Source organism: Mesoplodon bidens (assembly GCF_964165515.1).
Source record: "Mesoplodon bidens genome assembly, chromosome: 13".
Lineage (NCBI taxonomy): Eukaryota > Metazoa > Chordata > Mammalia > Artiodactyla > Ziphiidae > Mesoplodon > Mesoplodon bidens.
Window position 1 is genome coordinate 10,900,088 of NC_138169.1, and position 14,677 is coordinate 10,914,764.

A 14,677-nucleotide genomic window follows, 5' to 3' on the forward strand; every position below is an offset into this window, starting at 1 on the left:
CGAGTCCGCCTGCCGATGCGGGGGACACGGGTTCGTGCCCCGGTCCGGGAGGATCCCACATGCCGCGGAGCGGCTGGGCCCGTGAGCCATGGGCCGCTGAGCCTGCGCGTCCGGAGCCTGTGCTCCGCAGCGGGAGAGGCCACAACAGTGAGAGGCCCACGTAATGCAAAAAAAAAAAAAAAAAAATCATGCCGTTTTCCCATATCCCCCAGAGCCTCACACGGTGCTGGGTGAACAGTAGATGCCCTCACCCGTCCGTCTCACAACACATGCTGTCTCCTCTCACTCCCGGGGAGGGACGTAGCCCCTAGTGGGGACGGTGTGCACACCAGAGGTCCTGTGGGACATGTCACTGCTTTGCCCTCCTAGCCACACTCCCCATCCCACACCCCACATAAGGTAAAAATTAACCAGTTTAGAAATGCGTGGGAATTGGAAGGGCAGGGCGCACAGCTGTGAGCTCCGAGCGGACTCAACTACATGGCAACCGGCCAGGGCCGGCACTTCCTGCTGGGCATACGGGGAGCGGGGATGAATGAGGCAGGCAAGGCTTCTGTCCTCTTGGAGATGGGCAGCGAACACATAAACAAGTCAACACACTAATTACAGGTAGGCGTAAGCGCCATGGAGAGAATGCACAGGAGAGGCAGGGGGCGGAGCCCGACTGTAGGCAGGTGAAGTCGTTCCTCTGGTCTCGCACACACGCACTCGCCCCTGCCTGCGACCCCCACCCCTCCCTCCTCTTTCTTGGGCCCCCTTTTCTGGCCTGGACAACTCCACTCATTGCCCAGGCACCAGCCTAGATGTCAGTCTCTCTGCAATGCCTGCCTTGAACCTCCAAGGCTGTTTTACGTGTCCCTTTGGACTCACCCTCATTCTAGCATCCAGCTGTGCCACCTACTAGCTGTGTGACCCGAGGCCCCTGTCTGTGCCTTAGTTTCTGCATCTGTAAAATTGGCATAAAATAACACCTACCTCATAAGGATGTGAGGTTGAAATCACATAAGTAATTTGTGTCAATGTCCATGAAGCGCTTGGAATCGTGCCCGGCACAGAGCAGGTCCTCTACACAACTGGCCGTTGTTCCTTTTCTCAGTACCACGATGGCAGCTTGTACCACACCACAGGATATAAAATCTGGATGGCAGATGACATCTTAGGTGCCACCTAACTCAGCGGTTCTCAGTCCTGGCTTCATATTAGAATGACCTGGGAAGCCTTTAAAAAGATGGCTGACTGGCAACCACTCTCAGTGATTCTTATTTGAGGTGGGGGGTGGGGCTTGAGCGTGGCTGGTTTTATAAAGGTCACAGGTGTTTCTAATGTAGAGCCAGGGTTGAGAAACACTGGTCTAAGCCAACCTCTTTTATCAGGTGGAGTAACTAGGGCCCAGAGAGGGCTCGGTTTGCTCTCCTCATGAAGCCAGCTAGGGGCCCCTGCCCCTTGGGAACTTTTATTTTCTGATGTTGACCCCCACCCCTTGCTTGTCTGCTTGTCTTCACCCAGTGGAGGGGCTGTGTGTGCCCCTGGGGCTGGAGAAGTTTAGGGTATACGCTGCCTCTGCTCCATCCCTGGGCAGCCACCAACCTGGCCAGAAAGAGAGGCACTTCTGGAAGCAGGGCTGTCTCCCCTGGAGACTGGGAGGGTTGGGTCACCTGTTCAGGCCAATCGCAGGAAGAAAAAAACACAAGAGCCCCGTAACTGGGAGCCAGAACACGGAGAGAAGGGCAAAGCCCTCCTCCATGAGTCACTAGGAGGCGGCTGGCATCACAGGGACCACCTCCTGGCAAACACATTTTCCAGAAAAAGTCATCAGAGGCCCTTAGGGAGGGCTAGCTCTGAGCAGATGGGGCTCACACCTTCGGGAGTAGAGAGGTGCAGCAGAAATGGCCCTGCAGCCCACAGACCTCGGTTCAAATACCCACTGGCTACATGGACTTCCCTGTCTGAGCCTCAATTTTCTGCTGTCAAATGGGGCTAAATAGGGTTTAGGAAAATGAAATAAGTTAATGTATGCAAAGGGCTTGGCACATAATTGACCCATAAAAGGTATTTATTATTATTTATTGATGAAGCCTCAAAAGAGGACACTGGTGGTTGCCTGAACCAAGCCAATTTGGGAAGGAAGGAATCAGTGTGCACGAGGTGGGGCAGGGGGCACGGGGCAGGGAGGGAGTGGTGATAGATAGCCTTGGATCTACCCCAGGGAGGTGATCCCATCCAAATGGCTCCCAAGGAGGATTTCCAGAGGGACGGTGGTAACCTGTTTTGTTCAATCTTTCTCCCCTCGCTAATTAACAACAACTCGCATGTAAACAAGGGGCTGAACCAACCTCCCAGTAGCCCTGGGGTACGGGTAAGCGTGGGCCTGAGGCACGTCCTCCTCTCTGCCCCCTGGGATGATATATATATATATGGTGTGTGTGTGTGCGCTAGCGCGCGCAATTTTTTGGACCCACATAGTGTTTAAAAAAGGAATTGAGTTATGAACATTTTAAACATCAGGAAATCCTATCTAAAAATTCAGGTTCTCTTGAGAATTTGTGGCAGGGGTATATTGGGCTCCCCGGTTCCCCGGAGTCCCAACCTTGTACACTTCCTCACCTGGCTGTCCCCACGGGCGTTTCCAACCCCTGTTCTCCACGGAAAGAAACTTTCACACCCGACACTGAGAACCTTTCCGGGGGCCTCCACGGGGTCTCGGGGGGCCCCCCACTGTTCCGAGCTGGCTACTTTAGGCTGTCTTTCCGAAAGCCCCTCCCGTAGCTCGGTTTAGGAAATAGTCATCATGCTCACTAACATTCACTGAGTGCGTCGCATGCACTCAATTTGTTTTTTTTAGAGCCACCAGTGGGGTGCGGTCCTTGCTCCATGGCACACCGCTAAGAATGACGGGGTCCAGACTAGAATCCAGGTCTCTGGACTCCCAAATCTGTGCCCTGCACTGAACTTCCTCCTGACCGTGAAGGCCTCGGGGAAAAACCATTGTACCAAAGGAAAGTGGTCACTTACTGCATAAGCGGATGTGTTGTAGGGCAGAGCAGTGAACAGCCTGGGGTCTGGAGTCAGCCTGCCGGGATCCTATCATCGATTCTGTGACCTTGGGCTGGTGACTTTGCTTTTCTGGGCCTCAGTTTCCTTCTTGGTAGAAAAGAGAGCTTAATACCTATACCTAATATAGGTTGTGCTGAAGACTAAGATAAAAAGGCTCAGGGAAAGGTGGCTGCTATGAATGTATATATGAACCCAAAATACTTACAGGCTTGTTGTGAGGAAAGGAACGGGATGAACACTGTGATGACGTGTAGCACAAAAGCAGGTGCCGCTTGGCTGTTCTCTGTCCCCGTCTCCCAGCCACCCTCCCTCTGCTTCTGGGCACCCTATGTAGACAGAGGACGCTGGGCCACGGATGAGAACACCATACCATGGAACCTTTTATTAGAACAGAGACACGTTTCGTACAGGCTGAAAAATATCGGAAACCTCGGGTAGGTTATGCTTAGCTGTGGACACCAGATATCAAACAAGCCATGGCCACTGTATCACTGGGTAGAGGACAGGGTCCCAGGATGCTGGAAAACACAGGAGCTTCTCCCCCTCTGATGTGGGCAGCAGAGGCCGGCTGCTCAGGCTGAGCTGGGCTGGTGGTGGGTCCCCCAGGTTGGGGTTTTCCAGGTGGGAGTTCCAGCCCCCGATGTGGATCAAGCCCCCAGGGCTGATGTGGCAGATTTTACTAGGTCCTTGGCCAATGACCGCTGGAGGAAACAGCTGGGTATTGGGAGAGAAAAGATACAGCACACAGAGAAGTCCTCACAGCCTAGGCCTGGCAAGAAAGAGCTACCGAGAAGAGCATGGGTGGGGTGTGGAGTCAGGCAGATCGGAGCTCAAGGGAGCCTGGGCACGTCAGTTCCCCCTTCCCAGGCCTCAGTTTTCTCATCTGAAAAGTGGAAATATGACCTGTGTCACTGGCTTGTTTGAACAATTGTACCAAACATGGCCTGACACGTGAAATCCAGAGCACGGGCAAAGCCATCCTGGTCTCTCCTTTGAATACACGGGATGGCTGGGCTTGGAGAGAAGTTCAAGCTCATACAGAGGGCTTTGACCCAGGCCACAAGAGTTCCCAGGGGGCAGCACCTGGAGGTCTACCGTGTCTGACTGCAGGACTCAGCTGCCCCCACCTCACCCTGCAAATGAAGTCCATGCCCTGCTTCTTTATTTTCTTCCGGCCCTTCAACCTACAGAAAACACGAGGGACCCTATATCTGACAGTTTGGAACTCACAGCATCAGAGTTGGAATCCCCTCCCCTCCACCCTGCCAAGAACACTTAGGCCAAGCCCCATTTTACAGATGATAAGACTGAGGCCTGAGAACCACTCCATTTCACCCAGACAGACACATACAGGTAAGAGAACCACACAAGAATGCTGTTCCCATCTCTTTGGCTCAGCTCGTTAGAAGATGAGGCATAGCTTTTCTTGGCCACAGAAAAGGAATTACAATTTTTTGTTCTCTCTCTCTTTTTCAAGGAGTTGTGACTTTTTAATAGAAGTCTGTGCGCAAGCGTTTCATTCCTCAATTAATTTCCATCTAAATGAGGATTTCCTGGAGATAAGCAGTGTTTTAGTTCCATTTGAGCTTAATTTGTATGACTGAAACCTCCATTTCCGCCAATTCCAATTTGCTGGGTGATTCTAGCACTCATTACATGGGCGATAACGTCCCCACTGCAGACAGCCGCACCCCCCACTGCAGACAGCCGCACCCGGAGCTGAGAGGCGGACGGATTTCCAATAGCAATTCGGGAGAAGAGGTGGTCCTTCACCTCTCCCAATACCGCTCAATAAATAGGAAATAAATTATTAAATAAGCCACGTTCTGATGAGGAATCCCCATCATGGTATTTACAATGCAAAACAACTACCACCAACAAACAAAACAAAAAAACCCCAAAACAACAGCCACAGACAGAGGGGAGACAACAACTCCATCAGTATCACTGGCTCATGGGTGCAGAAGTGAGAAGGAAGAGGTCGCAACAAAGCATTGCTTGATGACACTACATCTACCCTAACTAAGTTCCTCAGCTGGACACTGCTGGCTAGTGGAAGAGGAGGTGTGGTTTGAGGAGCCTTTTTTGTTTTCTTTCTTTTTAATCAGACAAAATTTTCTATTCAGCTGGAGAAGAAAACAAAGCAAGACACATGCACCTGAGACTATTTTGAATATTCGTGGAAAGGAATACAGCAGAAGAAAAGATGCAAGTGGGACTCGAGAAGAAATAAATGTGCTTTCAAACCTTTGGGAGCACCCCAAATGTTGGCCTCTTCAAGCAAAGCGTTTTGGAAAGGAAGATGGGTCTAAGTAAATGAAGAGATGGGGGGGTCTCTGAGACTGAGACCGTCGTGTCTTTCAAACATCATAATTTGTTTTATTTTTTTATCTTTTGCTTCTGAAAGATTGACTTTCCATCAAAGAAGGGAAGACGTGGAGGTAGGAATGCAGTCCAACCTGGATGAACTAGAATGTCCCTCCCTGGGTGGGGGATTTGAATTAGCTTTCCTGAATCAACTGAAGGGAGTTCACATATTACTTTTAGGTTTTATTCTCATGATTGAGAACCTCCTAAAAATGTCTGTGGATGTTTTCCTTTTTTCTCTAAGTCTCAGTGAACTCACGCTGTCTTTGAAGAATTGCCCAGGCCTCAGGTCAACGTTTAGGGTTGTATCTCAAAAACTCCTCCACTACTCAAAGGTGGAAACTTTGGCCCAGAGAAAGGAAGCAATTTGCCTAGCTCCACTCATCTAGGGACTTATCCATAGCAGGAAGGTCGAAGGGCTGAATGTTGCTTGACCTCAAACCACATCTCCCTCCCTTTTTCTATCCTGCTTTTAAAAATAAGTCCTCACCATGAGCAGGTTTCAGGCAATCTGTCTTATTCCCTGGAAGCAGAAGTGTAATGAAGGTGAATTAGGCAGAGGAACAGCAGTGCCAGGGATTGGGGGTTCTGGTTAAACAAGGCTTACCGGTGCCCCCAAACAGTTTTATTTTTAGATGGAAAAAAAGGAAATGTAAAGGAAATTCGAGAAACACACCAAGCGACAGGGAGGGGACAGATTTTTCTCCCAGGAGGCATTGAAGCTCTTGCAAACGTTCCCAGGCTAGGGGTACTCCCTTGCTTGGGTTAGAGCAAAGTCACATTGCCAGGGAAACAATCAGGGATGTTGCAAAAGTCTCACCAAACCCAAAGCTGGACCAGGCAAGCTGGCCATGTCAAGGCAGTGAAGAGCGACTTTGGAAAGGGCAGGAGTCCTCTCCAGCCAGCAGCCAGAAGACACTGCTAGCTGGTCAGAGAGGCAGGGCTGGTCAAGACCTCTGGATCCTGGTGCCCAGGACAGGTTCCAAAATGACCTTCTTGGTGGGAACCTCCGGCTGCTCCTTTCATCTTGTTTGTTTGTTTTCTAATTTCAGAAACAGTTGTGTGCTCTCTTCTGAGATCACAGAAAAAGGCTTTTGCTTTGGGTTTGTGTGTCTCTCCCAGGATGGCTGATAACCTCCTCACAAGGCAGGCTGTCCACAGAGCAGCCTTGAGCTCTCAGGGGATGGGGAGAAATGAGCTAAGGGGGAGTCAGAAGCAAGTGTAACTTACATGAAACCAACTAGGTAGGCTCAGAAGAGCATATGATCTCACCCGCTAACTGTGTGCCCTGGAACAAGGGTGAGATTAAGATGTGCACATCTGTCTCACACTGGGTGCCTCCTGAAAGAACTTTCACAGGTGATTTAGACTCTGCAGCTTTTGCCTTACACACTAACTTTAGACTCTAACCCCCATGTCAGCTGTGACTCTACCATGTCAGGTCAGCACCTTAGCTCGTAAGCCTCTTGACTGTTTTCATCTTTCTGGTGTACCTCAGTTAGGTAGCTGGGGGGCAGGGGGCTGGAGCGCAGGCCTGAACCTCACCAGACGTGGACTTAGTCCTGAACCTTTGGTCTGCAGTGCTTCCGGGCCACCTCCAGGATGTTCCAAGCTTAGAAGCTCTGTGAGTCTCCCCTTCAGGGAAAAGGCCAACATTCCCATCCACATCCAGCCTCTCAAATCCCATCCATGGAGACATGAGGGAAAAAAAAGAGAGATGCACAAAAATACTGTAGAAGTTCCCCCTCCTCCCCAAACACACAGACACACACACACACACCCCTCTCCATAGAAATAAATACTTGAATACTGCTAACGGCAACTGAGCGAGAATCATAAATAAATAAATAAATACATACATACATAACCATAAATAGATAAATAAGATAAATAAGAGGTTTGCTAGGAGCCCCCGGCAAAAATGATCCCCTAGAGTTGCTTGAATGAAGGCAGTCTGGACCGGGGGACCGGCTCTTGGGTCTCTCACTGCTGTCCTGCTAAGGAGGTTCTGTGGCTCCAGAAAGCCTTTGTCTCCATGGAGACTGGAGTCCAGTCTGGACTCCTGGGCGGGGAAGAGGGTTATTTACAGTTGCTGTACATGCCCTCGCAGGGCACCTGCCCCTGGCCCAGGCATGTGCCATCAGGCCTTCTGCGGAGATAGCACTGGCATCCGTTAGTCTTGGCGGGCGGGGCCCAGCTCTGGGCCAGAGGGCATCGTGGAAAAGCCAGGTCCTCCACTGCCGCCCTGGCGCCTGGCCCCGCTCTCCCAGTGGAGGAAGGACTTTCCGGTTGGCTGCAGGGCAGTTTCTGGACCCACGGGCTGATGTGATGGGAAAGACCCGGGGGGAGGATTTCACTGCTTCCAAGAAAAAGGATTTTTTTTTTCAAATGTTCCCCCCCCCACACTGGGGTGTAAGGGATAAAGAATGTTTGGTTTCTGCTTCCCAAAGCCCCAGCATCCAAAGCCGGGAACCGTCCCTTTCACCCTCTCCCTCCACGCCCTGTCCTGCTGCTGTTGCCACCACAAACTGGAAACTCACCGGCAAGGCTCCAGAAAGCCAGTCAGCTGGTGAGGGGGATGCCCAAGAGTTTATTTTAAGGATCTTCTCCCTCATGCCCCTGTTCTCAGGGCCTTCCATGGGTGAAGCAGCTGGTGGTATTTGTGTGTTGGAGATCAGCTTACCCTCGCTGCCCAGCCCTGGGCTGGGGGGAAAGTGGGGCGAGGGCAGAAATGAAGGTAGGGCTTTCCCGAGCTGATAAGAAACTCCAGAAACCAGTGCGAGCTGCGGAGCATCCAAGCCCCTTTCCCCTAGACTCGCTGCATTTGGATCTTTTCCCCCAAACCTGAGCTGCTGTGCCCCATCCTGGCAAAATTCCTCAAAGGCAAAGGAGGTGACTTAGGCTGAGGGTGGGTGGGTGCTGGGCTGCACTGGGGAGGATCCAGGGTGTGGCAGTCTGGGCAGTGAGGAGGGGGCAGGCAGGCGCCAACCGGAGGGTAAGGCCAGACTGGCTGGCGCTGGGGGCTGGCAGCTGGCCACGGCACTGGTGAATGTTCAGCAGACGGTCCCATGGAATTAAGCTGCTGCCAGCTAACAGGGCTGAGGCAAATTTGGGAAGTGGGGTCGCAGACCAGGCTGTCCTGACTGTCCACCGTGTCCGTTCTCAGAGGTCACTGGGTCCGTGTGAGACACCAAGAGGCATTTTGTGTAAACGGTGCGGTGGCCTCTCCCTGGCTAGAAACTACTGGTCCCGTCTTCCTGACCACGTGGAGGTACTGCGAGCGGCACACTGACCCCCTCTTTTTGCTTCTACACTCACGGCCGAGAGTCCATCTCCTGTCTCCCGACACCTACCCCCAACTGAAATGTCCATGTCCCCTACCCACGTGTCTCCCTTTCTAGGACCCAACAGCCTTCTAGCTTTTGCTCTGGCCTATGTGGGGAACTGAAAGGCCTGACCCCTCTCCTGGGCCTGAACTGCCCTTGGTCTCTTCTAACATCCACCCCTCACACCCATCAGGGTCCATACACATGCAGCCATGAGACTGAATGAGAGGAGAACGAGGGCAGGTGTGAGAAGTACCACTGGCCTTCGTACGCAGCCTGCCAGCAGTGGGTGAGCAGAACTCTCTCTACCTTTTCCTGGCCTGACCCAAACTTTTGAGTTACGGACCCATCGCTTCTTACAAACCTTTGAGATTTCTCTGTGCCAACAGAAGGTGGTTCACTCCATATGCTCAGGCCTGAGTTGAGTCCCAGGGTGGTGTGGTGGAGCCTCCTAGGAGCTCGACATAGAGGCTGAAGCCCCCATACCCTCTTTTCCTCCCACCCCCAAGGGGAGCAGGAAGGACAGGGCCCAGGAGCCCTCAATGTCTGTACCAAGGAGAAGGCAGGGTGGGCAGGGAGTGGGGGAGGCTGGCAGAGTGAAAGGGGCACCACAGGCAGCTGGCTCAAGGGAGGGCCTTTGCTTAGCGCCTTGTGCTGGAGTAGCTGTCTGCTGAGCTGTAGCTCCGGCTCCGGCTCCGGCTCCGGCTCCGGCTCTGAGAGCCCAGGCTGGGGCTGCGGGAGCTGCAGCTGCTGCTAGTGCGGGTCCGGCTGTGGCTGTGGCTGCGGCTGTGGCTGCGGCTGCGGCTGTGGCTCGGGCTCCGGGAAGAGCTTCGGCTGGCTGAGCGGCTGTACCAGGAGGAGGTGCTGCTGAGGCCGCTGGACGAAGAGGGGCTGGGCCGGTAGTAGGGGATGGGGCGTTTCCGGGCACTGCAGGGACCAGAGGGAGATGGCATGAGGGCAAGACTCCTCCCAGCCTCAATCCAGGGAGCACAGGCACTGTCCCAAGAGACATTTCCCAGCTCCTCAGGAAAAAAAAAAATTCCCTTGCAGTTCTGAGAACATCAAGGGGATGCTTTCAGGCTACTGCTGATATGTTCTGAAAAGTCATAATCTCACTTTTTTTTTTTTTTTTAAACACAGCAAGGCTGGGCTCAGGGAGAACCTCCAGCTGGCAACAGTTTTGTTTTGCTATTTTTATTTTTACTAGAACCTTCTATTTATGGCAAAAAGAAGAGGCTGATTTTCCACTTACTGCAGTGCATCAAGTTTCTTTCTGAAATAAATGTATGGACCTCTTAAAAAAAGAGCACATCTATTTACAGAAAATTAAGTAAATGGTACACTTAATAATCAGACAAGGCAAAAGTGGGGGATGGAGGTTTGGGAAACACTGAGTGAGTTCAACAAGATGGACTCTTTGGGGTTGAGTACGGAAACCAGAGCGTCTCTTGGAAATGCAACTCTCTTCCTCTCAGCCTTCCTCCAAGTCCATTCCAAGGATACCTTCGAAAGTCAAGGCAGTGGGTGTAGGACTCCCTTCCTGCGTGCCGGGCCAAGGCAGGGTGTTCTGTGAGACATCTGAGAAGGCAATGCCATTACCCTGCCTTACTATCTGGGGCACAAGTTCTTTCTCCCCCCTTCACGTCATCTCCAGGGAGGAGGCATGGGAGGCCGGGATCCTTGTGGGTCTCTTGACTGAGTAGCTGACCCTCGGAGGACCAGGAGGAAGACCAACCGATTGTCAAGAGCCATTTTTAGGGCAACATTCAGCCATTCTCTCCATTTCAAGGCCTGAGAAATTTGTGTCCATTTAGACCTCAGGCTTCTCTTCTAGGGCCTTTCTCATCCAAGACTTTATCTGTTACAGGAATCTTTATCCATCTAGTCTGACCATTCAGTCCATCACAGTGGAACACAGTGGGTTCTAGTGTTCTGCATGTAAGTTTATAAACTGCATTCACACCTCTTTGCCCCTTTTCATTTCATCCTTATGATAGATACTTCTGGGAGTTATTTCCTCCAGTAGTTCATGGGTGAGAAAACTTAGATTCTGGGAGATGAAGAGACTTTCCCAGCTCACCTGGAAAGTAGCAGAGCCAAGATTCCTCTCCAAAACAGCTCCCGCCCTTACCCACTAGGGCTCCCTCCCAGTCTTTTTGGCACCTAAACAATCCTGTTTGCCCTCCCTACACTTGGTTCAGGGTATAATTACCTATGGGTCTATTCAAGCCTTTTGCATTCGGGCGTGTGGGTCTAAGGGCAGAGGTCTGTTGCCACCGCCTGGCTCCGCCCCCACGCAAAGTCCCGCTTCTGTTCCTTGCTTGGGCCCCCATTCCAAGGCCCGACCTCTTTCTATGGCCCAGCCCCGCCTCCCCCGCCCCAGCTGCATGCGCAGATTCCGGCCACACCCGCTTCCTCCTGCTGGGCTCGCCCGTTTGCCAGCCACTGCATTCTACCCCACCCCGCCGGCCTAGGCCCCGCCTCCACGGCCCCGCCCCCTTCTTGCAAGCCCGCACGGTGGCTGAGGGTGCTGACTCGCCCGAGGCTTTGAACAGAAACTTCATTTCGGTGGCTGATGGGGGGCAGGGTGTCCCTGAGCTCCCACAATCGTGCAATCCAGCCCCAAGGAGGCTTGGGGAGAGTCTGAGACCCCGGCGGGTGGGAAGGGAGTGGAAGTGAGGGCGGAGGTGGGTGCCTCCTGGTCTCACCTCGTTATTCTCCGCGCCTCCAGGTGGCTCGGGGAGTCTCTCCGGCGCTTCCGCATGGGCGAGTAGGACCGACGTCTCCGCCGCGCTCGCTCGCGCTCCCGCTGCTGCGAATCCTCGCTGTACTTGGGGTCCCGCTCCCTGAAGGGGTGCGGTGGGGATGTTACTGGGGAGCTGGGGCTGGCCTGGCTTTTCGGTGGGAGGGGGGCACTCACTTCCTCCTTACCTTTGCCCTGCACCCCCCGCTGGGGCTGGGATGGGGTCTGCACGGGGCCTCTAGGGAGGTGGGAGGGAAAATGACACGGCTGTGGGGAGAGTCTGCATGGATGGGTGGGTACCCGGGGGGCGGCAGGGAGGGCCTTGCAGCTGGGCGTGTGTAGGGGTGTCAGCCTTTGAAGGTGGGCATTGCAGGGTGAGGATGTGACTGTTAGGTGGGCCCAGGTGCCGAGTAAGAATCAGAACTGGGGGGTATGGACATAGGGATGAGGGGTAGTATTAGGTGTGCGAAGAGTCTGAGGGCTGGGGTGTGGCCGTTGGAGTGTTTGGGGTGAGTACATGAGAACGCTGGGATGTACTGGGGGCCTGACTGCCACTCCAGGCACGGCAAAGGGAACCACTAGGATGCTGAGTCATCTCCCATCCATAACCCGGCAGGGCTTGACCTGAGAGGAACTCGCGGGGCTTGGGAGACGCTCCAGAGAAGCGAGTCGAGGAGGCGGTGCCAGACAGGCGGATCCGAGCAAAGGAGTGGGGACTGGGAGGCGGGGCCTCGTCTGACGGGCGGGGTCAGTGCCTGGGGGCGGGGCCGGTACCTGCTGGGACTGTAGCGGGAGTAGCTGGGGCTGCGGCGGGACCTAGAGCTTCTGCTAGGCGGGCTCCTCTTGCCAGAGCTGGAGGAATAGCTGGGAGAGCGGGAGGAGGACCTGGAAGAGAGGAGACAGCCTCTGAGGGGCCTGCTGAGCTCTGCCGGGCTTGCCCCGTCTGCCCAGCGTTTTATTCAGCTGGTCTCCAGGCCTTTTTATTTCTGGAGGCCAGGCAAAGGAACCAAGCCCTTACCTGAGGATGAAATCCCCTCCCTTTTGGATGGTTAATAATATCAACAACTTCCCCTTATTGAGTTCTTCCTATCCTGGCCACGTGTTAGCTGTGTGACCTTTGGGCAGTTGATTTCACTTCTCTGGGCCACTACTTTCTGATCTGTAAAATGGGGGTAATTGTACTTACCCCATAGAATTGTAAATTAAACGTGTAAATTAGGGTAAATTACTTAGCATCTTGGCATATAGTCAGCACACAGGAAATGTTTATTATTACATGATTATTATATATTCTACTATGTGCCAGATTTTGAACTAATTTTTTTTAATATCTTTATTGGAGTATAATTGCTTTACAATGGTGTGTTAGTTTCTCCTTTACATATATCCCCATATCCCCTCCCTCTTGAGCCTCCCTCCCACCCTCCCTACCCCACCCCTCTAGGTGGTCACAAAGCACCGAGCTAATCTCCCTGTGCTATGCAGCTGCTTCCCACTAGCCGTCCACTTTACATTTGGTCGTGTGTGTATATGTCCATGCCACTGTCTCACTTCGTGCCAGCTTCCCCTCCACCCACTGTGTCTTCAAGTCCGTTCTCTACATCTGCGTCTTTATTGCGGCCCTACCACTAGGTTCATCAGTACCGGTTTTTTCGATTCCATATATGTGCGTTAGCATGCGGTATTTGTTCTTCTCTTTCTGACTTGCTTCACTCTGTATGAAAGACTCTAGGTCCACCCACCTCACTACAAATAACTCAATTTCGTTCCTTTTTATGGCTGAGTAATATTCCACTGTATATATGTGCCACATCTTCTTTATCCATTCATCTGCCGATGGACATTTAGGTTGCTTCCATGTCCTGGCTATTGTAAATAGTGCTGCAATGAACATTGTGGTACGTGTATCTTTTTTTTTTTTTTTTTTTTTGCGGTACGCGGGCCTCTCACTGCTGTGGCCTCTCCCGTTGCGGAGCACAGGCTCCGGACCCACAGGCTCAGCGGCCATGGCTCACGGGCCCAGCCGCTCCGCAGCATGCGGGATCCTCCAGGACCGGGGCACGAACCCGTGTCCCCTGCATCGGCAGGCGGACTCTCAACCACTGCGCCACCAGGGAAGCCCCATGTATCTTTTTGAATTATGGTTTTCTCAGGGTATACGCCCAGTAGTGGGATTGCTCGGTCATATGGTAGTTCTATTTTTATTGAACTAATGTTTTGTGTATATTATCTCATTTAATCCTCAGCACTTCCTGGGTTAGGTACTGTTATCAATCCCATCCTATAGATGAGGACACGGAGGCAGAGAGAGATGATGTATTGGGTTGGCCAAAAAGTACCTTTGCTTTTTAAGTAAAAATAAAAGACACATTTTTCATTTTCACCAGGAACTTTATTGAACAACGTATTCACCATTTTGTTCCACTACCTTCTGCCATTTTTCAGGCAACTTCATAATTCCATCTTCCCCAAACTTTTTATCTTTTTGAGCCAAGAACTGTTCCAGATGCCTTTTACAGTCTTCCAGGGAATTGAAATTTTTTCCATTAAGAGAATTTTGTAAAGACTTAAATAAATGGAAACCCGAAGGTGCAATGTCTTATTCAAAGGTGGCGGATGAATCAGAACTTCCCAACCAAGCTGTAACAGTTTTTGCCTGGTCATCAAAGAAACATGTGGTCTTGCGGTGTCCTGATGGAAGATTATGAGTTTTCTGTTGACTAATTCTGGACGCTTTCCATTGAGTGCTGCTTTCAGTTGGTCTAATTGGAAGCAGTACTTGTTGGAATTAATTGTTTGGTTTTCCAGAAGGAGCTCATAATAGAGGACTCCCTTCCAATCCCACCATATATACAACATCGCCTTCTTTGGATGAAGACCACCCTTTGGTGTGGTGGTTCATTTCGCTTGCCCCACGATCTCTTCCGCTCCAGACAACTGAATGGTATCCACTTTTCATGGCCCATCACAACTTGTTTTAAAAACGGAACATTTTCATTACGTTTAAGTAGAGAATCACGTGCGGAAATATGGTCAAGAAGGTTTTCTTCGCTTAACTTATGTGGAACCCAAACATCAAAGCAATGAACATAACCAAGCTGGTGCAAATGATTTTCAACGCTTGATTTGAATATTTTGAGTATGTCAGCTATCTCCTGCGTGGCATAACGTTGATTGTTCTCAATGA

The 14,677-nt window shown here is 51.9% G+C and overlaps 1 protein-coding gene across 1 annotated transcript in view; it reads right to left on the minus strand.

Moving 5' to 3' along the window:
- Positions 1-9,388: 9,388 nt before the first annotated feature.
- Positions 9,389-14,677, minus strand: part of SRRM4 (serine/arginine repetitive matrix 4) — a gene marked incomplete at both ends in the record, with an annotated part of 163,219 nt that continues 157,930 nt past the window's right edge. Inside the window, 3 exons of the mRNA XM_081252931.1 lie at positions 9,389-9,674; positions 11,456-11,593; positions 12,265-12,375. Coding sequence (XP_081109057.1) covers positions 9,389-9,674; positions 11,456-11,593; positions 12,265-12,375 — 535 coding nt within the window. The remainder of the gene's footprint in view (positions 9,675-11,455; positions 11,594-12,264; positions 12,376-14,677) is intronic.